Source organism: Dasypus novemcinctus, chromosome 10 (assembly GCF_030445035.2).
Source record: "Dasypus novemcinctus isolate mDasNov1 chromosome 10, mDasNov1.1.hap2, whole genome shotgun sequence".
Lineage (NCBI taxonomy): Eukaryota > Metazoa > Chordata > Mammalia > Cingulata > Dasypodidae > Dasypus > Dasypus novemcinctus.
In genome coordinates, this window is record NC_080682.1 from 4,312,046 (window position 1) to 4,338,234 (window position 26,189).

At 57.2% G+C, this 26,189-nt stretch overlaps 1 protein-coding gene across 3 annotated transcripts in view; it reads left to right on the forward strand.

Annotated features, from left to right (window-relative positions):
* Nucleotides 1-26,189, forward strand: part of SHANK2 (SH3 and multiple ankyrin repeat domains 2) — a 619,022-nt gene that overhangs the window by 464,845 nt on the left and 127,988 nt on the right. For all 3 annotated transcript variants that reach the window (XM_071217914.1, XM_058304998.2, XM_071217913.1), the window contains 2 exons: nt 6,710-6,792; nt 8,285-8,409. In XM_071217914.1, coding sequence (XP_071074015.1) covers nt 6,710-6,792; nt 8,285-8,409 — 208 coding nt within the window. The remainder of the gene's footprint in view (nt 1-6,709; nt 6,793-8,284; nt 8,410-26,189) is intronic.

Here is a 26,189-nt window from a genome sequence, read left to right on the forward strand (position 1 = left end):
GCTCGGGGAGAACCGCCGGCCGGAGCAGGCGTTTTAGGGGCGAGTGGTCGGGTGGAAGAGCGATCGTTGGACAGAAGCCCCCGCCACGTCCGTCCAGTCGCCCTTGGGTCGTTGCAGCAGGGTGCCGCCCAGAGGGAGAGGCTGGGCCTGGAGGTGGAGCAAGTCCCCGTTCCCACCCGCCTCCTTGGACGACGCGGCGCGAGCCGTCGCAGGCCCTGCTGTCAAGCCTCTCGCCTCCCGCTGTGTCCCCAGGCCCCGCCCTGGCGCGCAGACACCACGCGGCTCAGGGCGGCCCATGGGGCGGGGTCCCGGCTCGCCACGCTGGGGCCCCGTGGACGGGCTCAGTGCCCTCGCTCGCGGCGGCGTCACACGCTCCCGGCTGCCGGGCCGCGGGCGGGCGTCCCTCGCCGCGGGGTTCACTAGGTTGCAGCCCTGCGATCCCGAGGCCACGGAAGTGTCGGGACCAGGGCATCAGGCGCACTCTGCCCCGAGACCAGCTCCCGGCGGCCTGGGCTCCTCGCCGGCGGGGAAGGCGCGGCAGGCTCCTGTCCCCGGGCTCGTCGACTTAGGCTTCCGCGTCTCTCTCTGTCTCGCTCCGTATCCCTGCCATTTATAAAGGGCCCCAGGAGGAGGACGGAGACCCGCCCGGCCACGCCCCGCAGCAGTGGTCAGCAGGAAGGGCCCACCACAGCAGGTGCTTGCCCAGGAGTGGCTAGCTCCGCAGGCATGGTCTTTCCTGGGGTCCCTCAAAGCCTGGGGTTCCTTCCACCTGGAACGGCCTCCTCTCCCTCACACCCCCTGAGCCCCTCCACCCATTCATTCCGAGTCCTGTTTTGGCCTCCTCCTGCAGGAAGCCCTCCAGGCCCACCTTTCCATCGCGCAGTACCGCGTTCCTTCCCTTCGGAGCCCTCCGTGTTGCTTTATGTGCAACGCACAGGACAGTCAGAGTGGCGTGTGTCCTCCCCAAGTGCCCAGATGCTGGCTTCCTGGGGAAGCCAGAACAAAAGGCCACCAACGGGCGCTAAACGCAGCAGAAATGGGCTCCCCCCAGTTCTGGAGGCCAGAGCCCCAAAATCCACATGCCACGGGGCCGCGCTCCCCCTGGAGGCTTAGGAGCCTCCCTGGCCTCCCCCCGCCCGGCGGCCCCAGCCTCCCTCGGCACGTGGCTGTGGCGCTCCAGCGTCTGCCTCTGTCTGTCCGTGGCCCTCCATGGCTCCCATCTCCCCCTGCCTTCTCTTACAATGGCAGCAGCCATCGGGTCTAGGCCCACCCGAAATCCAGGATGACCTCAGCTCGAGATCCTTAACTGATCACATCTGCAAAGACCCTGTTTTCAAACACGGTCCCGTTACGAACACCAGGGGTTGGGACCTGGTCGTATCTCCTTTGAAGACACAGTCAACCCCTGGCACCCGGCATCCCTAGAAGGGCCGAGAGAGCAGGTCTGGCTTCTTCCCCATCAGTGCCAAATTCCCTCTCCGTTCCCTGACGCTTGAGTAAGCTTCCAGCAAGTAACGGCTTAATTAATTTATTAAGTAGACCGGAGCTTCGCCGTTGAACCCAGATACTTCTGAACGTCAGTCCTCCACCAAAGCCCAGGCCCAGTCTAGCAAGGAAGAAATGGAGCTGTTTTGCTTGAGAGTCACCACCCCAACAGGGTCCCCAGCAGCTCCCGGTGAAGCCATCTGGTCTACCCCCAGCCACCCTTGCGTTCAAAATGCCAGGGATGGTCCTCATGCGTGATGGGCAGACAGCACCCCAGGGTCCCCAGGCTCACACATTTCTGCCGGCCCGGGCCTGGCAGCTCCATGCTAACTTACGCCTTCTCCAGGATCAGGTGCCACTGCCAAGGGAGCTTGTTCAGTGACTGACAAATCCTGAACACCAACTGTCATCGCTGGCACCTGCTGCCTCCTGGACCCACATAAATGGCAGCCCTCGCTGAAGGCACATCATGGCGCCCTGTTGGGAGGAAACGAGCCTCGGGCCACTGTTGAAAGCAGGTTGAAGCCGGGCCACTTGTGGTCTTCTAGAAGCGGCTCTGGAGGCGTGCTCAGGCCTGCTGGGGGCAGAGGACACTGCTGCAGCCGCTGGCTCCCCATGACCCTCCCTGCCGGGCTCCAGGCTGTTAGTGGACGGCAGTGGGTTTATAGGCTCTTCAGTGTGTTGTGCGGGGGCATGTGGGCTGAGTGGGGACATGGAAACTTTTGACAGGCTCTACAGCGTGGCCTCCACACGAATTTGGGGGCCGCTTTGCAGGCGGGGAAACTGAGGCTCTGAGTGGCTAAGCTGATCGTCCCAGAGTCGAGATTCACACCCAGGTCCACCTGTAGATGTTTAGATTCTAAAGTAACCAAGAGAGAAGTGAGAAGCAGTCCTTTCTAACGTCAAGGATGCCAACTCAGTAACCAGGAGGGACCGACAGAGTTTCGGGGCAGATGGCAGCACAGTGACAAGTGTGGATTATGAGGTCAGCTGGTGGAGTAGGGCCTCTGAGAAGGTTAAAAGGGGCTGGAGACCAGCTTGCCTTAGGCTGAGTGGTGGGCGATGGGCAGGTGGTGTCAGGAGGAGAGGACGGGCATGCCTGGTGCCTGCGTGTCACAGAATGGTGTGCGGTGCCCACGTGTCACAGGGTAAGCATGTGCAGTGCCTACGCATCACAGGGGGCATGTGCAGTGACCCCGCGTGTCACTGGGTAAGCGTGTACGGTGACTGTCACCAAGTGGACATGGGCGGTGCCCACGTGTCACAGGGTGTGTGTGAGCAGTGACCGTGTCACAGGGTGGGTGTGTGCAGTGACTGTGTCACAGGGTGGGTGCAGGTGGTGCCCACGTGTCAGGCTTGGCATGTGCAGTGCCTGGGTGACACGGGGTGAGCGTGTGCGGTGTCACAGGGTAGGCGTGTGCAGTGACCCCGCATCTCACAGGGTGAGCACATGCAGTGACCTGTGTCACAGGGTAGGCGTGTGTGGTGTCACAGGGTGGGCGTGTGTGGTGTCACAGGGTGGGCATGTGTGGTGCATGTGTGTCACAGGGTGAGCGGGTGCAGGGCCCACGTGTCATGGGGTGAATGTGTGCAGTGACCCGTGTGTCACAGGGTGTGCAGTGCCTATGTGCCAGGGTAAGCGTGTGTGATGCCCGCATGCCAGGGTAAGCATGTGCAGTGCCCGTGTATCACACGGTCAGTGTGTGCAGTGCCTGGGTGTCACGGGGTGAGCGCATGCTGTATCATGGGGTAGATGTGACCCCACATCTCACAGGGTGAGCACATGCAGTGACCTGTGTCACAGGGTGGGTGGGTGTGGTGCACGTGTGTCACAGTGAGCGTGTGCAGTGACCCACATGTCACAGGGTGGGTGTGTGCAGTGTCACAGCGTGAACGTGTGCAGTGCCTACGTGCCAGGGTAAGCGTGTGCAGTGCCCGTGTGTCACAGGGAGGGCATGTGCCCACGTGTCAGGGTTGGCATGTGCAGTGTCACAGGTGAGCACATGCAGTGCCCACATGTCACAGGGTGAATGTGTGCATTGCCCACACGTCAGGGTGACCGTTTGCAGTGCCCGCGTGTCACAGGGTAAGCGTGTGCAGTGCCCGTGTGTCACCGAGTGGCCGTGTGCGGTGCCCACGTGTCACAGGATGAGTGTGTGTAGTGCCTCTGTGTCACACAGCGACCGTGTGCGGTGCCCGCATGTCACAGGGTGAGCGTGTGCAGTGCCTGTGTGTCACAGAGTGACCATGTGCGGTGCCCGTGTGTCATAGGGTAAGCGTGTGCAGTGCCCGTGTGTCACTGAGTGGCCATGTGCGATGCCCACGTGTCACAGGATGAGCATGTGCAGTGCCTCTGTGTCACAGAGTGACCGTGTGCGGTGCCCGCATGTCACAGGGTGAATGTGTGCATTGCCCGCATGTCACAGGGTGAATGTGTGCATTGCCCACACGTCAGGGTGAGTGTGTGCAGTGCCCGCATGTCACAGGATGAGCGTGTACAGTGCCTGTGTGTCACAGAGTGACCATGTGCAGTGCCCGTGTGTCGCAGGGTGAGCGTGTGCAGTGCCTGTGTGTCACAGAGTGACTGTGTGCAGTGCCTGCATGTCACAGGATGAGCATGTGCAGTCCCCATGTGTCACAGAGTGACCGTGTGTGGCGCCCGCGTGTCGCAGGTGCTGCCACTCGGCTCGAGCTCTGGCTCAGGGAGCATCTCAAGGACCCCGGAGGGCCGTCACCTCTACTTTGTGAGTCCCAGGAGGGTGGACAGCCACTGTCCCCACGTTCAGGGCAGGACTCCACAAAGAAGCGCCATGACTTTGGGGTCAAAGCTGGGACTCAGCAGAGTTCTTGACCCCAAAGCCTGGCTTTCGCCTGCGCCCTGGCCACCCCTCACGTGGTCCCTGGGGAGATGGCGCAGGCAGGGCACTGCCCACTGTCCCAAGGACATCCCCAGTGGGGACAGCCAGGAGGGCGTGTGCGGGTCGCCCGAGGGAGGTCTGGGGGCCTGAGGTCCCACGGGGTGGGGGCCGCAGCACAGGGATACGGGACCTGGAGTGCCTTATGGGTCATCTCCGAGCCAGTGGCCTCAGGCGGCCCCCGGGGCAGGGTTCGGGACCCCTCGAGGTGGGGCATCACCGTCCGGAGGGGCCACGGGACCGGGGGCTCTGGGGCGGGGCCTCCGGGGAGCCTTCTCCGGCGCCGCGGCAGGAGGGGGCTGGGTGGTCCTGCCGGCTTCACGGGAGACCATCGGGGTGAAGAGAGTGGGCGGCGGGGGCAGGTGTGGACACTGCTCCCAGGGGGCAAGGCCTCGCCAGAGGACCACCCAGGTCCCTTGAGGGCCCTAAACCCACGGTGGAGACCCCCACCTGCTCCCAGCCCCCACTCCCTCCTCCTCCTCGCGGCGTGAACCCCTCTGGCCAAGGGACAGTGCCCAGGCCCCCAGGGGCGTCCGTCACAGCCCGGTCCAGGGTCTGGCCCCTCCCGCCCCCCAAGTGACCCACCCCCAAGACCAGTGGGCGGGGCCTCGCCGCCTTTGGGTGTGCGGAGACACTGAGGGTCCAGCACCCGGGACGCGTCGAACGCCAGGCCAGCCCGCGACCTCCCCACTCGCCCGGGGCCCTCACTTCTGCAGGGTGGGCTGCAGGGGGTCCCTGGGCGTGCCGAGGCCCCCACAGCAGGGTGTCTCAGGGCTGGGGGGGCACAGCCAGAGCCAGGGGCCGACCCCCAGCCCACGTTCTTAGACCACAGACGACAGGCCATCCTAGACAGCAGCCGCCACCGGAGCCCGTTCCCAGGGCTGACCTTGTCCTGGGTGGTCCGTCACCGGGTGCGTGGAGGGCAGGGGTGGGCACGGGAGGGATCCAGGCAGGCATTCGGCTGCGTGACCCCAGAGAGTCCCTCGACCCCTCGAAACCCCACGCGCCGTTCCCGGCACACGAGCTTTGGCTCACCTTGGCCAGGTGGCTCTGGGCCCGTCGCCAGCTGCGCCCCTACCCCCCAGGCCCCCACGGCCTCGTAGCACCCGTCCCAGCGGGGGGCTGTGAGGCTGGGGGCTCCCTGCAGGCCTGCCCAGGGACTGGGCAGATGGAGCGGCAGGCGCCAGCGATTCTAACCCGCGGGCGGCGCTGTGCGGCCGCAGCCCCCACGCCCCCCGCAGCGGGGGTCCTCTGGGGCCCACGGGCTGCAGCCCGCCCTGCCTGGTGCTCGCTGGCCCCCGCCGCCAACCCCCAGGATCCCGGAGAAAGTCTCCACGTGGCCCCTCCACCCCCTCCTCGCCCCGCAGCTGCCTTCTGCACTCGCCAACTTACTTTGGGGGTGCAGTGGCACGAGCCTGGGGGGATTCACGCACCCCCCTCTCCCGGCCGGGGAGCACACACTGGCGCCTCGTGGGGCAGGGGTCCCAGGGCCCGGCCCCCGTTCCTGCCAGGGAGGGCTGGCAGCCGAGCCAAGTTGGCGCTTGGGGGTTCCTTTCTTGGAAAGGGGCAGGGACTTGGCCCCCAAGTGTCATCTCAGGGGGGGAGCCCGAGAGCCCCCTGCCCCCTCGCCCCCCAGCCCAGGCCGCCGGCCTCAGCGCCTCCCGGGCAGCGCCGAGCCCTCGCCGGCGCCCCCGGCCCCCGGGCGCCACCGCAGCCCCTGCCTCCTCCGTGCGGGATGACGCGCGGCCGCGGGCGCAGTGTGGGCTGGCAGCTGCCGGGGCCCTGGCGCACGCCACCCCGGCGGCGGGAGGAGGGGGCGCGGGGCCTCCGCCGGGCTCTGCGGCTCCCGGGCCTCCTGCCGGCGCGCGGGCCGCGCCAGCCCGCTCCCCCCGGCCCCCGCCCGGGGCAGACGCCGCCTCGCCTCCCCGCCGCCAGATCGCGCTCGGCCCCCCGGCAGCGGCGGCGGCGGCGGCGGGCCTGAGCGGGAGCGAGCCCGGCGCCCGGGTCCCGGCTCGCCCCGCGCCCCCCGCGCCCGGCGCCCCCCGGCAGGGCGGCCCCCGCGCCGGGCGGCGCCTCCGCCCGCCCGCGCCGCCCCCTCCCCGCGCCCATTGTGCCATGCTCGCCCAGCCCGCGCGCCCCAGCCGCCCGCCCTCCCCCCGCCGCCCCGCGCCGCTCGGCTCCGCGCTGCCCGGGCTCGGCGAGCTGGGGTGATTAATTGGCCAGAAGATGAGCACCCCCGGCGGAGCCGCGGCCACGGTCGTGACCACGGGCTGCGATAACGGTCGCTATCCCCGGAATTCTCTCTACAGTGACTGCGTGGTGGAGGAGAAGACGGTGGTCCTGCAGAAAAAGGATAATGAGGGCTTCGGATTTGTGCTCCGCGGGGCCAAAGGTAAGAGCCGCGGCGCCCGTGCCGGCGGCGCCCGGCTGAGTGTGTGTGCGTGTGTGTGTGTGTGTGCGCCCGCCTGGGCGAAAACGCTCCCCGGCTCGGAAAGCAGCCTTTTTCCTGGGGGCACTCGGTTGCTAGACAACTGGGTCCTTGAACGTTCTGCCGTACTCGGGGAAACATCGCCCGGGCTTCCTGGAGGAATATTTGCCATTTCCCATACACGCTATTGCTCGGAAGGGGCTCTGTGTCCCTCCCCCGCTTTCTCATCCTGGGGGTAATATCTGTTTTGTGGTTTGAGTCTGCCCGGTGGGGGGGGGGCCGGCATCGGGGGCTCCTGGGCTCGGATGCCTGGAATTCCTGAGTTCCGGGTCTCCAGGCACTGCCCCGTGGCGTGAGTGGGATTCGGCTCCAGGTGCAGCCGCCGCCGCGTGCCACCTCTAAGGTGACTTTGCAAAGGCAGCGTGGCGGCGTGCCTGGGACCGAGCCGGCGGCACGCGCGTCCCGCGGCCTGGCGTGGGGGGCGATGGCCGGCCGCCTGCCCCTCGCAGGCTCGCCCTGGGGAGGAAAACAAAATGGCATCGCCTCCCCGGGAGAGGAAGCGTCCACCCGCCACGCGTGTGGGCAGGGCGTGGGGAAGTTTCATCTCAGGGCCTGTGCCGGGGGTCCATGCCCCGGCCAGGGGCGGCCCCCTTCCCTCGGGGAGCAAGGCCACCTGCCAGGGGCCGGGGCAGCCCCGATGACCATCCGGCCAGGTGGAAAGAGGAGGAACCGGAGGGGGTGGGCGTGTGTGTGCGCGCGCACGCCCGCTCGCGGGGTGCGCTCTGCCCCCCCGCAGAGGCCGGTTTCATCTGCCCACCCGCCTCCCTTCCCTGCCAAGAGAAGTCTTCCTCTCGCCCAAGGGTAGCAGGCGGCAGGTGTGTGGGAAGCCACCTGGCTCTGCGGGAGCAGGCGGCCAGCGCCCCGTGGGCGCCTGCCCTCGAGGGGTCGGAGGAAATCGAGCTCCCCATGTGGAGGAGTCCTCAGCAGGTCCCAAAGCCGCAGCCACCCCCGGGGTCGGCGCTGCATTCCGTCCACGCTCCCAGCTGGGTCTGCTGGGTCGCGCGTCTACGTAGATGTCAATCTGGCAGGCGGTTCGGCGTGGTGTTTCTGTGGCTCCGTGTGGCATGGGAGGAACTTTTCCATATTTAGAATGGAAAATGTTTAGTCACGGGTGCTTTTAAAGAAAGGACAGACATACAGGGATGTGCGGCGGAACACGTTACCCCCCATCTCCAGGGACACGAGGATGGCACCAAGATGCCACTGGCTTCATGACTTGAGGTGGCATTGACCCGTGGGCGGGGGGTCCTTTCCGGGAGCCAGCGCTGGCTGGACCGCCCATTCCCACCGGGCGACACGGGGTCTTCTTTCTCCGGGGGTCCTGGAGGGAGGCCCGGGACGGCCAGCTGGGGAAACGACTCGCGGACTTGTCACCAGGTGTTCCTTGCTTTCTCAGCTGATACGCCCATTGAGGAGTTCACGCCGACGCCTGCGTTCCCTGCCCTGCAGTACCTGGAGTCCGTGGATGAAGGCGGGGTGGCGTGGCAAGCCGGGCTGAGGACCGGGGACTTCCTGATTGAGGTAGGGCACCACTGTTTCTGTCCTGCTTGTGGAGAGCGCCGACTCTCACCTGGAGAGGCTGGACAGCCTCGGTGGCACGGCCGCGGGGCGGAAGTCGGTGGCCCTGACGTGGGCCGCTGGGGGCGCGTGGTGTCGGCTCGTCTCCCCCGCTGCAGAGGCCACCTCCAGGGGTCGTGCGTGCCTCCTCTTCGAGGAGGGGGGGCGTGTGGAATTTGGCCACTGGTCTCGAAGAGAATGTATATGGAAGGAAAGGGAAACGCGGTTGCCGTGGCTTTGGGAGCACACGTGGACCCGTGGGTGGTCGGCCGTGGTCCTAAGCAGAAGCCACGTGGGTCCACGGTCTGTCCTTGGGTCGCGGGGCAAGTTGGAAAGCCCTCTGCTTGGCTCTCTGTTGCCTGAGGAAGGTACATTGGTGGCTAAGAGTTTGTTGCTTTGCAAGTTTCAGAAACTGGCCTGTTGGTTGGATGGTGGCATCCAAGACCAAGGAGCGCGGGTGAGAGGGGTGAAGTCTGACATAAAAAGGAAACTCGAATTCAGGCCCTTGGGAAACCAGCTTTCAATGGTACCTAAAAGGAGGGTGCTTTCTCGTCTTTCAAAGGATCCCGCGGTTGCGAGGGCACATGTTTTGCAAACCCTACCTGGAGTCGGCACGCCATGGCCTGCACGAGGCGTTCGAGCCTCTGGCACGTCTGAGGGTCTGCTTTTCAGTGTGTCTGGTTGTTGTTCCCAGGCATGTTTCTCGGTGGCTTGTGTTATTCTTTGGGATAGTGAAGAATGAAAGAAGAGGTTGCGCCTTAGAAAAATAATGTTTAAATGTTCAGGAGGCCCGAAAGGCCCTTGCTGGGACTTCATGTCACCTCGGTGTTAATCGTGACTTTTGACACGTTGAGACGGAGAGCCACGTGCAGGTGGAAGGAATGGGCACATGCGGTGGTGACCACCACGGGGCCAGCCAGACACTAGCCATCCGTGAAGGAGGGGACACGCCAGGCCCTGGCAGAAGCCCGCTTGAATCGTTTCTCTCCGTCATACCAAAATACACAGGGATGAATTTTTGAGCTATGATGTTGCTCATGACCTCCTTAGCTTCTCAAGACTCTTAAAGAATGTTGGATATCTGCAAGGAAAGATTCTCTCTGAGGAGAGAAAGTCAAGCAAAATGGAAACGGTGTTCTGGTGTCTTCGTGTGCCTTGCTTCCGTCTCGCCTTACTTGCTGGAAGATGGGCTTAAGTCACTGTCGACCAGAGCCTGGTTTGGAGGCGGAAATGCGCTCCTCTGTCCGTGTGAGTTGTGGGGTGCGTATCCAGCCTGGTGGCAAGAGCCCACTGTGGCTTCGTGGGTTAACCAGACTCGGAGCCCTCGTAGAGGCGCAGAGACACAGTTGAATCATCTTCTGTAGGATGCAGTTGTGATGTAAGTCCCCTTCCTGTGTGTGTGAGAGAGAGAGACTCCAGGAGGCTGAAATAGGTTGCTGCTGGTTATTGGTTATAAATAATAAATGAGGGCTGCAGATGCAAGAGAAGCCCCTGTTGGTAGGCTCCTTGGATGGTCTCCTTGATAAACTAGTCAATAAAAGAACCGTGGGGCCGCCGGGGAGCTTGCGTCCAGCCCGTGGCTTTCCCGGTGCGCCAAGGTGTGGCGGGTCCGGGCGTTCTGCCAGTGGTGCTGGCACAGAAGGGGCCAGGAGGGCCCCTCCACGGAAACCTGAGGACTGAGGCTGTCTGCAGCTTTACCTTCAAAGCACCTCCTCTGAATCCACTCCTAACCTCTGACAGGCAAACATGTATTCCATTTTGTAAAAGGTCTGCTGTTCTGGGTGACCTCTGAGTTGAAGGACTCTGGGAATGGCTGGACCTGACAGCATTATTTTGTCACAGGTGTTCATGGCTCGGAGGAGCCTGGACCCCCAACGATGCCCAGGACAAGAGACGCTTGTCTTACAGGGTTTCCATCGCTGGCGACTCCGGCTCTTCCCATTTCCAAGGCCACCTCGTGGGGCTGGCGTTCTCCTTTGGGTGCTCAGGTTTCAAAGGCTGAGGAGCCCCACTGGGTGGTTTTCCTACCTCCTGGGTTTCTCCACTGGAATTATTAAAATCACTGATAGCGTGATAGGTGCCTTTTTTTCCCAACCGTTTTTTATATTTTGCTTGAAAACCTTCAACTTTGGAGGGATTGTTTTGAACGGACTCGCATGGCCGAGGTGAACATTTGTTTTGGCAAAGGTTTGTCCCCCTGGTCAGGTCTGTGAGCTCCTGGCGCAGGGCAGGGTCTCGGGCAAAAAGTTGCTCCCAGTGTGGATGCCACCCTCGTGCCCCCCCAGGGCGCTTAGCAACCCTTCTTCGCTCCCCGATATTTGAAAGGAACTCAGAACTAGGTCAGGTTTTATTTTCTCTTTTAAAAAAGCACGTTTTCGTTTGAACTTTGGGGGCAAAGGGCGACGTTTGAAGTGAACGCTCACTGCGCAGAGTCTTCCTCCTCGACAGGACCGCTTTTCCTCCTTCCACTGTGTCAGACGCCCTGACATCGTCGTCTTGCTCCGAGTCGGGTTCTGTAATGAAGGGTTTCCTGCAGTGCATGATTTTCTTGAGTATTTACCTTCTAGAAATTTTCTCTCCTGCTGAAGCGTTTGGGGAGAATTTGTCCTTTCGTTATTGTTATTATTTCTTTCTTAACCACACCCCCTCTCTCTTTAAAAAAAAAAAGATTTGGTAAAGTTCCACACCACAGGCTCTTGAAACCAGAAATTGCGGCGATAGGGGTGCAAGTGTGCCAGTGTTGGGTGTTCATAGAAAATTCACCCCAGGGTGGGTGAGAAGGATCAGTGGGTGTCCTGGGGTGGGGACGTCGAAGCAGGGTGGCTCCGCCGACTGGGTCCATCGGCTGTTCTTAGATAGCTCGGGGTGGGGTCCCACCAGGACCCCCTAGATGGCCGCTGACCCAGTGAGAGGTCAGGCGGTGCAGGGGAGAAGCAGCTGGGAGAGCTTTGGGGACAGCGGGAGCTGAACGCGTCCGTGGCGGAGCGTGGAGGGACGGAGTGGACCCCGGGGGCAGCAGGAGCCCAGGGAGAGAATCAGGCAGCCAGATTCTGTCTGAGAACGAGGCGAGGAGCAAATCTCCGTCCCTGCTGGGTAAGACAGGAAAGTCTTTTTTTGGAGTAATGAAAATGCTTTAATATTGATTGAAGTGAGGAATGCACAACTCCGTGATGATACCACACCAAATGCAATTGATTGTACACATTAGGTAAATTTTATAGTCTATAAACAACAACAACAACAAAATAATAGCGTGGTTTGGGGGAAAATACACCAAATGTAAAACAGGGCTTATAGGTAGTAGGAATTCTTTGATGATATTCTTTTCCTTATTGGTTACGAATGTTTCACAACAACGCGAGGTGTTTGTGGTGGGTGATGTACAGGAGCCCTGCATGATGTTATGCATTTTTGCTTTATCAGTTCACAACTCTTACTATACACCGATTGTTTATTTATGTTCACATATGAATGATAGGCATCAATAAATAATTTTTTAAATGAAAAAAAAAAAAGGGTAGTCATTTCTCAGGGAGCTGAAACGGAGTTTAGAGTCGGCCCCGGCTTCGGGCACCTGCTGAGGGCTTCGCTGGGCATCTCTTCGGGTTTTCTTCGTTTGGCCTCCGAATGACGGGGCAGAAGAGGTCCCTGCCAGGAATTTACGATGAATCACAAAGAGGATGGAGATGGCCCGTGGCGGCAGGTGAGCATTGAGAAGACGTGGGGTGGGACGGCCCTTGGTGCCCGGGGGCTCTCGCCACGCCGCTTGGCCCGTCGGTCTCATCCAGGGAAACCTGCTGGATGTCACGGTCACCTGCAGACCTTTCTAGGAATTCAGAGGCCTGGTTCCACCCCACACCCGCTGAATCAGAGGCACGAGGGGAGCGCAGCAGCACCAGGGTTTTTAGAAAGCCAAAACGATGCCACGGAAGGATTCCCACAGGCGGGTGGCCCGGGAACCCTCTGTCCTCATCCGTCTGGGCGTTTCTGACCTCGTCTTTGTTCTCACTGAAGTGCCTCGGCCCGCGGGAAGCGGGTACAAGGCCGCTGTCCTTGTCTCAGGGCCAGGGTCACCGTTCTGCTGCAAGCTCCCCGCGTCGAGGCCCGTTTCATTCCTTGAGTTAGTTTCACACCGTCGCTCAAGAACCACTCATGACACGGCTAAAGGGTGACCGTCCACGGGGAAAACAACACTTGGCACATAGATCGCAAAAGGCCCGTCTCCCTGTTTATGGTCAGTGAAGTGGGATCTGCCAGGCACCGTGTTATCCCATTGAATCCTCATGATAATCCCATAAAATAGCACCTGGTCTTTCCCGCATTTTACGGACGAGGAAACTGAGGCACAGAACAGTCTGACCCTACAGTCACACACTAGAAAGTGGGGGGGCTGAGATCCCACCCAGGCTGTCGGACCCCAGAACACCATAACCTGGAGATTCATAAGAGATCGGAAGACGGCCTGGGTGTGTAGACGGACAAAGAACGTTCTGGAGTGACCAATGGGAGCTGGAAGGGCTGAGCAGTCACAGTGGAATGTAACGTCAGACTCGGAGGTTTTTATTTTCAGATGCGCAAATGCTTTTTGCCTCTAATTACTCTACCCGCCACTGGTGACAGCATTCGGATGTCGCCACGTGAAGGAATAAATTGCCGTGAACTTTGTAGACGTCCACGTGACAGTAAGTAACAAAAACCAAAAAGCTGAGCCAGGAATGTTCCATCTAGGAATCCATCCTAAGGGAATCATCTAAGAAACAGGCAGAAATCACAAAAAGGGGAGCGGACGGGGGGAGGACGACAATGGGACACGGCTGAGGGTACGTGGGACGAAGGCGTTAAAAACTACTCTTGCACGTGTTCCTAATACCCAGGACAGAGGGTTGTGTTATTTTAAGTGAAAAGAGCAGAATCAAAATTATCTGCACAATATTATCTAACTAACATCCCCCCTAAAATAGGCATTTTAAAAAAGGAGAGAGGAAAACAGGGACAGGATTGTGTGTGATTGTTTTCTGGTTTTTATGCTTTTCTCTGTTGCCCAGGTTTTCTACAACGATGACTATTAACTTTTTGGCCAATATGTATGCTCTAAAGAGGAAAATAGATTTCCTAGAAGAAAGACTGTCACAGGGGAGGGTGGGGGTCTCCGTGGACCGGGCAGGCTTGTTTCCCAGGCTTTAATTAATTTCCTGGGGCCATCACCCCTTGCCACCTTGGGAGACTCCTGTGGCTTTTGTGATTGTTTTCTTAGCACTGAAGTGGCTGCTCTCACTTTTGTGTTAATTTCCCTAAATAGGTTTTTTCTTGCAATTAAAGCAGGCAGCAGTATCCTTCATGAAAAAAATATGACGCTTGAGTTTGCTAATTACTTTTCCCCTATTAAATACGTGCACGGAAGATGGCCCTGCCGTTTAATAATCTCAGTTCTTGTTGTAAGCGAGGACAGCTGGGAGCGAGCCCTCTTTATCCTCGGAGGCCATCTGAGCATCTCACGAGACGTTTCCTAGGCCGGCGCTCAAGGCCGGGGCTCGGAACGCATGAGGTTTGCAAAACCACTCCTTCCCGCCACACTGAAATACTACAAGCCCGTGGCAGTTGTTCAGCGCCCGTCCCCCACCCCGGCCTCAAAGTCAGGGACTTCACGGGGAGGGAAACGAAACGCAGGTTATTCCTGCTCCGTCCAAGGCGCCCTGTTAGCCGGGGACTTGGCATCACCGGGGCTTGGCATCACCACGGGTAGAAATGGCGGCCGCGGGGATCCGCTCACCGAGATTCCCCAGCAGCACCCTGACTCTCAGATGGGCCCCCTGAGCCTCAACTTGTCTTTGCTTGAGAAGGTGGTGTGTCGGGGGGCCCGGGACTAGGGTTCACACTGGTCAATTTGTCACTGACCATCCTTCTCCCCCTCAACGGGGCCTGGCTCAGAAGAGGGAACCAATGAGTACGAGCTGAAGCAACAATAATAAGTCGCAAGGCGGCCGGCCGGGTACCGCTCTTACATAGCGTTTAGCAGTCACAGAGCACGCCTGCCACGGGCCAGGCTCCCACGGCACAGGAGCCGCAGCCAGGTGGGCCAGCGTGGCTCCCTGGTGGCCCCTCCGAGGAGGGGGCGTCAGCCTAAGGCCCCCCCTGCCTCCCCCCCCAGCCCTGACAGCCCTGGCAGGTGCCCCTCCCGATCTGGCAGTGACCGCTGGCCCCGGGAGCCACACGGGCTCGCCTTTATTTTATTTTATTTTTTTAAAGATTTCTTTTATTTATTTCTCTCCCCTTCCCCGCCCCCCCCCCCAGTTGTCTGTCCTCTGTGTCCATTTGCTGCATGTTCTTGTTTTTGTCCGCTTGTGTTGTTGTCAGCGGCACAGGAATCTGTGTTTCTTTTTGTTGCATCTTCTTGCTGCGTCAGCTCTCCGTGTGTGCGGCGCCATTCTTGGGCAGGCTGCACTTTCTTTCACGCTGGGCGGCTCTCCTTACGGGGCGCACTCCTTGCGTGTGGGGCTCCCCTATGCGGGGGACACCCCTGCAGTGGCACGGCACTCCTTGTGCACATCGGCACTGCGCGTGGGCCAGCTCCACACGGGTCAAGGAGGCCCGGGGTTTGAACCGCGGACCTCCCATGTGGTAGACAGACGCCCTAACCACTGGGCCAAGTCTGCTTCTCACGGGCTTGCCTTTAGACAACCACGGAGCTTCCGGACATGGTGCCCCTTCGGCCTCTGGCAGCAGACCTCAGGACCGAGGCCGGACGCCACGAGCCTCCACCTTAGAAGCTGCCGGCGCTCTTCCACTTGGGTGCAGGCGTTCAGCTGCTCCTCCCTTTCAGGACAGTGGGACACTGTATCACGTGGCTTGCCCATGGCCCAAAAGGCCAGTCAAGGAATTCTATCCACCGCACCCCCCAAAAAATTCTTTTACCCTCTTATTTAAACCGTTATGGCCGGGCTTTAATTCAATAACTGACTTAACGACCCAACGCCAGCCAATGGGTGACAGTGTCAGGGCCAGTGCTCTGTGGGTGTCACGTCAAAGCAGGCAGGGCCCTGCGGCCGCCCAGCGTCCCCAGGGGCATTTCTGTACCGGGAGCTCTGCGGCTTCTCTCGGTGCTGGTTCTGGGCAAGGCCCGACCCATCTTGCCCTCCAGCTTCTACTCCCATTGCCTGCCCTTGGGTCAGCTCGGGCCGGGGGCTGTGGCCTTCTTCGCCGGTCTCTCTGGCCCCCTGCACAGCCTTTGCTGACATCTTAAACTTCCAGCACATCCTTTTGGTGGCACAAGAGACGTCGGCGCAGGGAGGTTCCCCTGCTTTTCCGTGTTCGCCTTTCGACAGGGCCAGTGGCCAGGGTGAGCTCCTCTCACCAGGAACTCTGCCTCCTGAGGCTCAGCCACCCCCTCTCTAAGGAAAGGGGTCAGCCCCTGCTCTTGGGGGAGCCCCTGGACATCCAGGCAGCCTAACCCCTTTCCTTCACCCGGCCCTTCTGCGCCTGCGGTGCCGTTCGCCATGTTCTTATCCTGTCGATGGGAAACAGGTGGTTCGGGCCAAGGGGCAGCCCAGGCATAGGGTGCAGGTGGCTCTGCTATTGCACATCTGAACTCTTGGCCTGTTCATTTTGGGGTTCTAATTTGAGGCATCAGTGACTTCAATTCCAGGCTAAAAAAAGAATTAGGAATCACCAGGGGACCACGGCTGCTGTGCTCAGGTTTCCAGGGGGGCTGGCAGATGGCAGCGGCCCCGGGTTGAGCCGCGGTCAAGGGCACAGACCGTGCACCAGATCCGGGTTTGAACCCAGGCTCCCCCACTTCCTCATGGCATGTACTTGGGGAGACCACTAGTCTCCTAGCCTCGGTTTCTTAAACTGCAAAATAAAATATGTCTAAAGCCCAGTTCTGGCACAGAGTGCGCTCTCAACAAACGGCAGCTGTGATAAAGTCATTCTGGAAACTTCGTTCATCCGCTTTTGCAGCAGATGGGGGTGGCCACGGGTTCCGGCTGGCCTGTGCTATGGGGAGAAGACAGGAACCATGTGCAGTCTGGACGCGAGCACAGAAGGCAGACTATGGAGAAGATAAATTGGAAAAAAGACTTCAGAATAGAGAGAGCGTTGGCAACGAGCTTCAGCGAGGAAGGAAGTGGGGTCTCTATGGCGGGATTGAGGACCTGCCAAGGCTTAGCAGGTCAGCAACGTTTCGGGTGGACTTGGGGAGCTACCCAAGTGGTCAGGTGCTGGAGAGCTGGGTGTGGCCGGGGCTGCCAAGGCCAGCAGCAGGGAGCGGGGGAAGGAGGGACGCAGAGCGGCTGGAGCTGTCCGGGGTGCTGGACCCGAGGCTGAGCTGAGGGAGCCTCCCCCAGGGGAAGGCGGTCTGCGGGGGGCATCAGAAATTCCCCTCCTCTGTTCCCTGCCCTCTGTGTCCTTGGCGTGCCCGGTGGAGACGCGTTATTCTGTGACATCCTCGTCTGCCTGGTTGAGAAATCCCTCCCGTGAGGAGGGGCCGGGGGACCCCATGGCTGAGCGTTAGGCGGTCCCCTGCCCTCCCCAGCCCGGCTAGGTCTCGTCATGGAGGGCTGGGCCCCACGTCCCCCTCTGTGAGAGGCCTTCCCCGGCCACCCCGGTCCACCCTAACTCACACTCAAGCCGTGTGTCCCTTCACCCTGGAATTTCTCGTTTACTGGTTGGTTGACCTGCTGTCCGCGTTACAGTCCCCGTCCCTCCTGAGATGTAGGTATTTTATGCCGGTTTTGCAGGGGCTGAAACTGAGCCTCGGAGAGATTAAGTAGCCCACAAGGGGCCCTGTGGGGAGATGGGGATCCAGCCTGCCTGCAAAGCTTGCGTTCTTCGCCCCCGGTGAAGTCCCAAGTCAGCCCCGTGGAGTTTTATGACGAGCCTCCTGTGCCCAAGGCTTCTGTCCTCGCAGAGCCCGTCTCTACGTGGGGTGACATCTGCAGCGGGGCAGTGAGCTGGGCTCTCGGAAGCGGGAGCCTCTGGCACGGCGTCCTCTGACGTGCCCGCTGGTTCCCTGGAAGGAGCCCTCCTGGCCCCCTCCCCGCCCTCCCTCCACCCACCCAGCCCGCGAGCGTGCGGCGGGCTCTCGTTAGCATTGATTTGTCTCTGTCCACGATGCCCTTTTGTGGGGAGTGTCACGATACGAGCGCTTAGGCTGGCAAACGAACTAAAGGGAGGCGTCGCGCTAACTGCCCTGTAGGATCTTTTAATTGATTGAGTTTGTCAGCCTGGGAAGGAGTGTGTGTAAGTCACCGGCAAGCTGAGTGAAATGAGAAGGGGGCGGGGAAGGGGGTGGAGAAATCTGGTGCTGTGGATTCCTGAAAATGATCTCCCGACCTTGCTCCCACGGGAACAATCACCCACTGGCAAATTCTCCACTTCACTCTACCGGGGGCCTTCGGTTCCGTTGAACAAACCCCCGTGTGTCCAGCCCTGGCGGGGCCGGGGGCCTGGAGATGAACAGGCCATCCCTGCAAAGTGGGAGCAGGGAGGGAGGGTGGGAACTTCCAGCGGGACTCTCCGTGCTGGGGGGTGTCAGCGTGGTCCAGCCCCCTCTCCTCCTCCACCGAGGGGCTCCTGCTCTCCTTTCAGAGTTCCGCTCCGTGGCCCCTCCTCAGGGAGGCCCCCTGGGCTAGCCTAAGGGCTGCCGATACAGAGGAGCAGAACTCCGCTGGCTTTCACAAAGGGCATTTATCTGGGGTCGAAGCTACAGTCACAAGGCCCCAAAGAGTCCAACTCAAGGTTACTTCTCACCAAACTCCGTTGCCACGTGTTGAAGCAAGATGGCGGGCGACGTCTGCGAGGGCCCAGCCTTCCTCCCCCTCTCAAGACTCTGTGGGCCCTGCTTCTTGCGCTCTCAGCTGTCGGCTGGCACAGGGCTCTCTCTCAGGCCTGCTCAGCGGCTCTCTTCTCTCCAGCTGCAAACCCTCAGGTTCCTCTCTCTCCCGGGGCCGCAGAGTCAGAGTTCGTTCCTCTTCCTCTGGCTTCTTCTCTGGGGTCTACTTCTATGCGAGCATCTGTTTTAAAAGCCCAAGGGGGCTAGGACTCAACGCTGAGCCGCACTCTAATGACATGGTTGAATCAAAGCCCTAATCTTAGCATCGTTTAATCAGACGTCTCAGCTGGATCTAGTACAATCAAAGGGTCTCATGCCCAGAAGAACAGACCAGTTTACAAACACGATCTCTGTCTCTTTCTGGAGTTTGTAAATAATACAAAACTGCCGCACCCCCAACAGCTGTGCCACGATGCACTCTTGGCACCTCGTACCTGCCCCTCCAGCACCTGGCCCCTCACTGCACATCCCGGGAGCTGTATCGGCTGAGCGCCCACCCCAGGGCTGAGCAGGTGGCAGGCACCCACCAAGGACATGTTACACGAGGAGAGCCCCATAAGGCGCAGAGCGCAGCCTGCATCAAGGCGGGAGGTGGGACGTGTAGGTATGTTTGGGGGACAGCAGGTGGCCCAGGGAGAATGGCAAGAATGGGCCCAGCAGGCCAGGGGGCCTTGAATGCCAGGCCGAGTCACGGGGCTTCCCTCAGCGGCTCTGGCGTCATGGCAGGGGCTCACGCACGCTGCCTGTCGCCAGGCTGGACCAGGCAGAGGCGGTTGGTGCAGCCGCTGGAAGCAGGGACCCTGTGGGCCTTAGTTCCCTCAGCCCTAAAGTGGGAGCAAGAGCAGCACGTGTGCCACAGGGTCTCAGGGGGACGGGATGCGTGTGCGCAGGGAAAGCACATCGAGAAAGAGCCGCACGGGTGAAGTGTTAGCAGACCAGCTGTCCAGGGTGTGACGCTGTGGTCGGGGTGGCAGAGCCTCCCGAGCTGGGCTCAGCGCCACTACACGCACACACCCCCGCTGGCCGCATGGACTGCAAGCTTCTTGAGGGTACAGCCGGCCTGCGTCCACTTGCCGGTAGCTCCTCAGTGCCTGGCAAAGAGCAGGCGTCCAGTGAGGGCGAGAGAGGGAAGGGGGAGAGCGGGGATCTGCCTTGAGTTGATGGGAAGCCAGCCACCCTCCGTGGCCAGGCCTGAGCTGGGCGACGCAGCGACAGGCCCATGCCAGGTGGCCTGGCCCAGTACAGACTCAGGCTCCCGGACTTCTCCCAAGCTCGGTTGTTAGCCTGGGTGGCCTCCCCTCCCCCACTCCACTCTGTTTAGCTCATCGGCCTCCCCACGGCAACCACAGACCGCCAAGCGCTCTCACGGATGCCATCCTCCCCAGAACACAGAGCCGTGTCCCGTCTCGCCTGTCCCAAGTCCCCTGTCCCGAGGACTGTCCCAGCTCCCCTGGGCTGTGCCGCGTCCACCCCTGAGGGCATTCAAGGGTGCCCTTCCCTCTTGCCGTAAGGTCCAGTCCCTCTGTGTCGGCCACTGAGCACGTGAAAAGACCTGCGACTTGAATGGCCTGTTAGGAAAGCGTCAGTTGAAGCCACGATGCGATGCCCTCGCCCCTGGCGTGGCTCGTTAAAGAGCGGTGACGGAAAGCCGCAAGTGCAGGTGAAGAGAACCGTGCGCTGCTGGTGGATGCGAACCGCGGGCTGCCGTGGAAGACGGCGTGGCCGCTCCTCAGGGAGTTCGGCGTGGAGCGGCCCCGTGGCCCAGCAGTCCCCCTTCTGGGTGGACACCTGGGAGAGCTGAGAGCAGGGACGTGGACAGGCGTTGGCCTCTGATGAGGGCGGCGTTATCCACAGTTGCCAAAAACAGGGAAGCAACCCCCGTGTCCACCAACCGCTGAGCAGGAATGTCAAGTGTGGAAACACGCGGCGGCGTGCGACGCGGCCGTTGAAGGAACGGGGTTCTGTGCATGCGGCACCTCGGAGGAGCCCTGGAGGGTCGTGCTGAGTGAGGTTCCCAGACAGAGGTTTGAAATACCTAAAATTGGCAAATCCAGCAGCAGAAAGTAGGTTAGAAGTGTCGGGGCTGGGGGTGGGGGGTGGGGAGTTGGGCGACGGGTGCTGAGTTCCTGTGGGGCCAGGAAAGGATGTGGGTGATGGCAGCACAACATGGTGAAAGTCATTTATGCCGCCAAATTGCACCCCAAAAGATGCACAAACAGGTGAATGTTACAGTCTAGGTAGGCAATCACGAGGAGAAAAACTCCAGCTCTCACCTGCGCCCACAGGGCCTGGGGGCCCCGCCCAGCTGCCCCCCTCGTGCCTGGGCTCCGCCCGATGGCCTTGCCGAGCCCACCTTGGGCCTCCGCCCAGGACGCGCTCCCCAAGGGGCATGTCGCGCTCCCTTCCGCCATGTCTCTGCTCAAGGCCACCTCCCCTACGAGCCCGCCCTGACCCCAGACAGCAGACACCTCCCCAGATGACATCCCCTCGCTGCATGGCAGTCCCTTGAAGCGCCACCTGGTCCTGACTGTAGAGCACCTTGACTTGTCGAGGTCTCCCCTGCCAGGATGCAGGGCCTTCGCCTCTCAACCTGTGTCTCCCCAGCCTCTGGAGAACGTCCCAGCGCGTTTCGGGTGAATGCCTGAGCAATAGGTGCTCTCCGGACCAGGTGCCGAGGCCGCCAGCCACAGGAAGGACCCCCTTGAACTGTCCACGGCGCAGAGATGCGCCTCCTCTGTCGGGGCCAGAGCCTGGAGAGCGCGCAGAGGCGGAGGGGGCCGCCCGGCTCACCGGGGGACAGCCAGAAGGCACAGACCCCCTGAGCGAGCCCCCTGAGCGATGGGAGTGTGCCCTCCCCTTGGGAAGCTGTGGAGACTTGGAGTAAACTCTGCAGCCGAACACCTAGCAGCCAGTTTTTGTTTTTCCTTTTTTTTGAATTTTTTGAAGTGTATCACTCTTACATGAGCATACATAAACAGTAAGTGTATAATAATAGCTGTGAACTTACAAAACAAACATCATAGCATCATACAGGACTCCCATAACTCACCCTACCGCCAATACCTTGCATTGTTGTTAAGTTAAACATTATGAACTAATCATTAAAGAGCATTGTCAAAATATTACTACTAACCAATGTATTTTCCCCCAACCCACCCTATTATTATTATCTTTATATCATTTATGTACAAACATACGTAAACAATCAGTATATAATAAAAGTTGTGGACTTACAGAGCAAACATGCATACCATCATACAGGGAAACTGTATATCAACCCTCCACCAACACCTTGCATTTTCATCAGATATTTGTTATAGATTATGAAAGAATATTGTCAAAATCTTACTACTAATTATAGTCCTTATCGTACATTTGGTGTATTTTTCAGCCAACCCAACCTACTATTATTTTTTAATATATTTTTATGACAGAAGTTGTAAACTTATAAAACAATCATGCACGTGTGTAGAATTCCTAAACAACGTTCATCTATCAGCACACCACACTGTGGTGGAGCATTTGTTACAGATAAAATAATATCTAATTGTTACCACACCCATAGTGTACATTGGCACACATTCTCCATTCTGCCCCGTTATCAACACAGCCCATCTTTGGCATAGATGCAAGCATTTAAATTATTACTGCTAACCAAAGTTCATAGGTCACTCCAGTTGTGCTTTTCCCATGCTTCTGCACATTCCCACCACCCTGCAGTAGTGATGGACATTTGCTCTAGCCCGCAAAGGACACTCTTGCATCTTTTACCATCAAGCCCAATTCTCATCCACCTCTTGGTTTACTGTGCTATTCAGTTCCTAGATTATTCTCCAGAATTCTGTCAGTTGGCATCTACATCCCTTGACAACCATTTTCAGCCACATCCTGATTTATAAACTAGCTGTTACTCACTATTTATTATCATCTACTCAATGAATTTACACACTTTTGCAGTAAAGCTAATTAAAACTTCTACATATGTTAAACATCAGTGGTCCATCTCAGTCCTCCTCTTATCTCCTTGAAGAATCCACCACCTACCCCCAGGGCTTGAAGATAGTTTCCTACAATTTCTTCTAGAAGCTTTATGGTTCTTGCTTTTATTTTTAGGTTTTTGATCCATTTTGAGTTAACTTTTGGATAAGATGTGAAATAGGGGTCCTCTTTCCTTCTTTCAGCTATGGATGTCCAGTTCTTTCTGCACCATTTGTTGAATGGATTGTTCTGCCTGAGCTGTGTGGGTTTGACAGGCTAGTCAAAAATCACTTGACCATACATGTTTCTGAACCATCAGTTTGGTCCATTGGTCTTTATGCCAGTACCATGCTGTTTTTCCCACTGTAGCTAGGTAATATGATTTAAAGTCTAGAGATGAGAGTTCACTTTTCCTTTTTAAGATGTTTCTGGCTATTCAGGATCCCTTATCCTTTCAAATAAATTTGATAATCATGTTTTCCATTTTTTTTAAAAATGCTGGTGAAAGTTTTTATCAAGATTGCATTGAATCTGTGTGTCAATTTGAGTAGAACTGGGGAAGCAGATTTGGCTCAACTAATAGAGCGTCCGCCTACCACATGGGAGGTCCAGGGTTCAAACCCAGGGCCTCCTGACTCATGTGGTGAGCTGGCCCACGTGCAGTGCTGATGCACTCAAGGAGTACCATGCCACGCAGGGGTGTCCCCCACGTAGGGGAGCCCCACGCACATGGAGTGCGCCCTGTAATAGAGCCGCCCCACATGAAAAAAGTGCAGCCTGCCCAGGAGTGGCACTGCGCACATGGAGAGCTAATGCAGAAAGATGGCACAAAAAAAAGAGACACAGATTCCCGGTGCCACTGACAAGAATTCAAGTGAACACAGAAGAAAACACAGCGAATGGACACAGAGAAGACAACTGGGGGAAGGGTGAGGGAAGGGCAAAGAAATAAATAAAAAATCTTTTTTAAAAATTTGAGTAGAATTGACGTCTTAATGATATTTAGTCTTCCAGTCCATGAGCATAGAATGTTCTTCCAGTTATTTGGACCTTTTTTGATTTCTTTTAACATTGAGTTGCAGTTTTCTGAATATAAATGCTTTACATCATTAAGTTTATTCCTATTTGAGTTTTATCTGTCATACTTTCTTTTCCCCACTCTTCTGACATTTTTGGTTACTTTTCTTGATATAATCTTCATTTTCAGACTCTCTTCCAGGCCTTTCTCTCCTGTTTTTCTTTTCAGGCTCTAGCACACCCTTTAGCATTTCCTGAAAATCTGGTCTATTGCTTAGAAATTCTCTCAGTTTCTACTTATCTATGAGTATTCTAATCTCGCCCCTATTTTTGGAAACCAATCTTGGCTGGACGTTTTTCTCTTGTATCTTAAATATGTCATACCACTGTCTTCTTGCCTCCATGGCTTCTGGTGGGAAATCAGCACTTAATCTTACTGAGTATCCCATATATGTTATGCATTGCTTTTCTCTTGCTGTTTTCAGAATTCTCTCTGTCTTTGACATTTGACATTCTGATGAGTATGTGTCTCAAAGTTGGTCTATTTGGATTTTTTCAGATGGGAGTATGTTGTGCTTCTTGGACAAGGACATGTATGTCCTTCAATAGGGTTGGGAAATTTTCTACCATTACTTCTAAAATTATTTTTTCTGCCCCTTTTCCCTTCTCTTCTCCTTCTGGAAACCCATGACACATATGTTTGCATGTCTTTTGCTGTCATTTATTTCCCTGAGACCTTGTTCAGTTTTTTCCATTCTTTTCTTCATCTGTTCTATTGTATGTTCACTTTCAGAGGCCATTTCTTCAAACTCACCAGTCCTTTCTTCTGTCTCCTCAAATCTGCTATGGTATGATTCCAATGTTTTTTTAATTTCATTTATTGTGCCTTTCATTCCCATAAGGTCTGCTATTTTTCTATGTATGCTTTCAAATTCTTCTTTGTGCTCATTCAGTGTCTTCTCTCTTTTTTTGTCTTTATTTTTTTAATGTTACATTCAAAAAATATGAGGTCCCCATATACCCCCCACCCCCCTCACCCTACTCCTCCCCCCATAACAACAACCTCCTCCATCATCATGAGACATTCATTGCATTTGGTGAATACATCTCTGAGCACCGCTGCACCTCATGGTCAATGGTCCACATCATAGCCCACCCTCTCCAATAGTCCATCCAGTGGTCCATGGGAGGACATACAATGTCCAGTAACTGTCCCTGCAGCACCACCCAGGACAACTCCAACCCCCAAAAATACCCCACATCACATCTCTTCCTCCCACTCCCTACCCCCAGCAGCCACCATGGCCACTTTCTCCACACCAATGCCACGTTTTCTTTGATTACTAATCACAATAGTTCATGAATAGAATATCAGTAAGTACACTCTAATCCATACTCTATTCCTCCATCTTGTGGACCTTAGAATGGTGGTCTCCACTCCACATCTATATCAAGAGGGGGCTTAGATTCCACATGGATGCTGGATGCAATTCTCCTGCTTTCAGTTGTAGGCACTCTTGGCTCCCTGGTGTGGTGATTGACCTTCTTCGCCTCCATGTTAGCTGAGTGGGTAAGTCCCATAAACCAGAGTATAGGGGTTGCAAGTGTGTTGAGGCTCAGGACCTGGCTATCACATGGTCAGTCCAGAGATTCAGGTCCCCTGGGTATACATTAAACCCCAGCACCAACTACAGTTCTGGTAAAAGTAACAGGAGAGACTTGTAGACAAAGATCACATCTAAGTCCAGCTCCATTGCACAGAACACAAACTCCGAAGTAGGACCAACTGACATGACACTGAACTCCATCTGCCATGACCATAGAATCTGTGGGTCTCTGTAGCCCTCAGAAGAACCAATACCTGGGGTTGTATCTACTTTATCTGTCTCTGGGACTCTGCTCAGATGTGCATAAGGGCAACCCCTCTGATAACCTCCCAGCTCTTTTTGGAGACTCATAGCCATATAAACTCATTTGTCCTTTCCATTTCCCCCTTTTATTTAAGTAAAAAAGCATTTTTAACTCCTGGTGTTATATGTAGATTGAGATATTCTGCTGGTCCGAGTTGACCCTTTTATTCAAGGTCATTTTCTAGTTACATCGTCAGCTGGTACTTGGAGTCTTCTTAATATAAGGAGATTTGTTTGAACATCTATGGTTAGTTGTCTCAACTCCTTTATGTCATCTGGAGGCTTACCTTGATCCTTTAACAGGGCCATAGCTTCCTGTTTCTTGGTGTGGATTGTAATTTTTTTGTTGATTTCTTGGCATCTGGCTTACTTAGAGTATTTATTCTGGGTGCAGTTTTTCTCTTAATTTTAGGGCTTCCTGCCCTTTCTCCCTTGCTGGTTGTGCAGTAGGAGCCAAGGATGTAGTTGGTGCTATAAGCTGTAGAGGCTCAAGCTGCCCTCATTGCCCCAGGACTGATGAAGCTTCTCCCAACTTTCTCCTTTGCCAGGGGTAAGACAGAGTCACAACTGTGTGGAATAATCCAAGTCGTGCAAGCCTAGACTGTAGTTGCCCAGAGAGACTGATGAGGCTTCATGCCCCTTTCTCCCCTGCTTGAGGCAGGGATGGAGCCGCAGGTGTGAGCAGCAATCTATGCAGTGTGGGTCCAAGGTGACCAGTTGCCCCAGTAGACTTCTGATTATTCAGTCTGTGCCAGCCAAAAGTACCTGCATTTACCTGGATAGGCTGGTGCAGGGCCCGCCAGCCTCTTCCCTTCCAGACTTAGGGCTGAAGGCTAGGCTAGGGCTGCAGGCCCATCTGGGTGAAAGAAACCGGTTCCTACCGTCACTGTGATTTTTGGTCCTGACTTCCTCTCAGACTGGGGGCAGAGTCAAAATGGTGGTTACTGGCTTCTTTCCGACTTAGACAGATTCACATCCCAGCTTTTCCCTGGGTTATACCTTAACCAGCC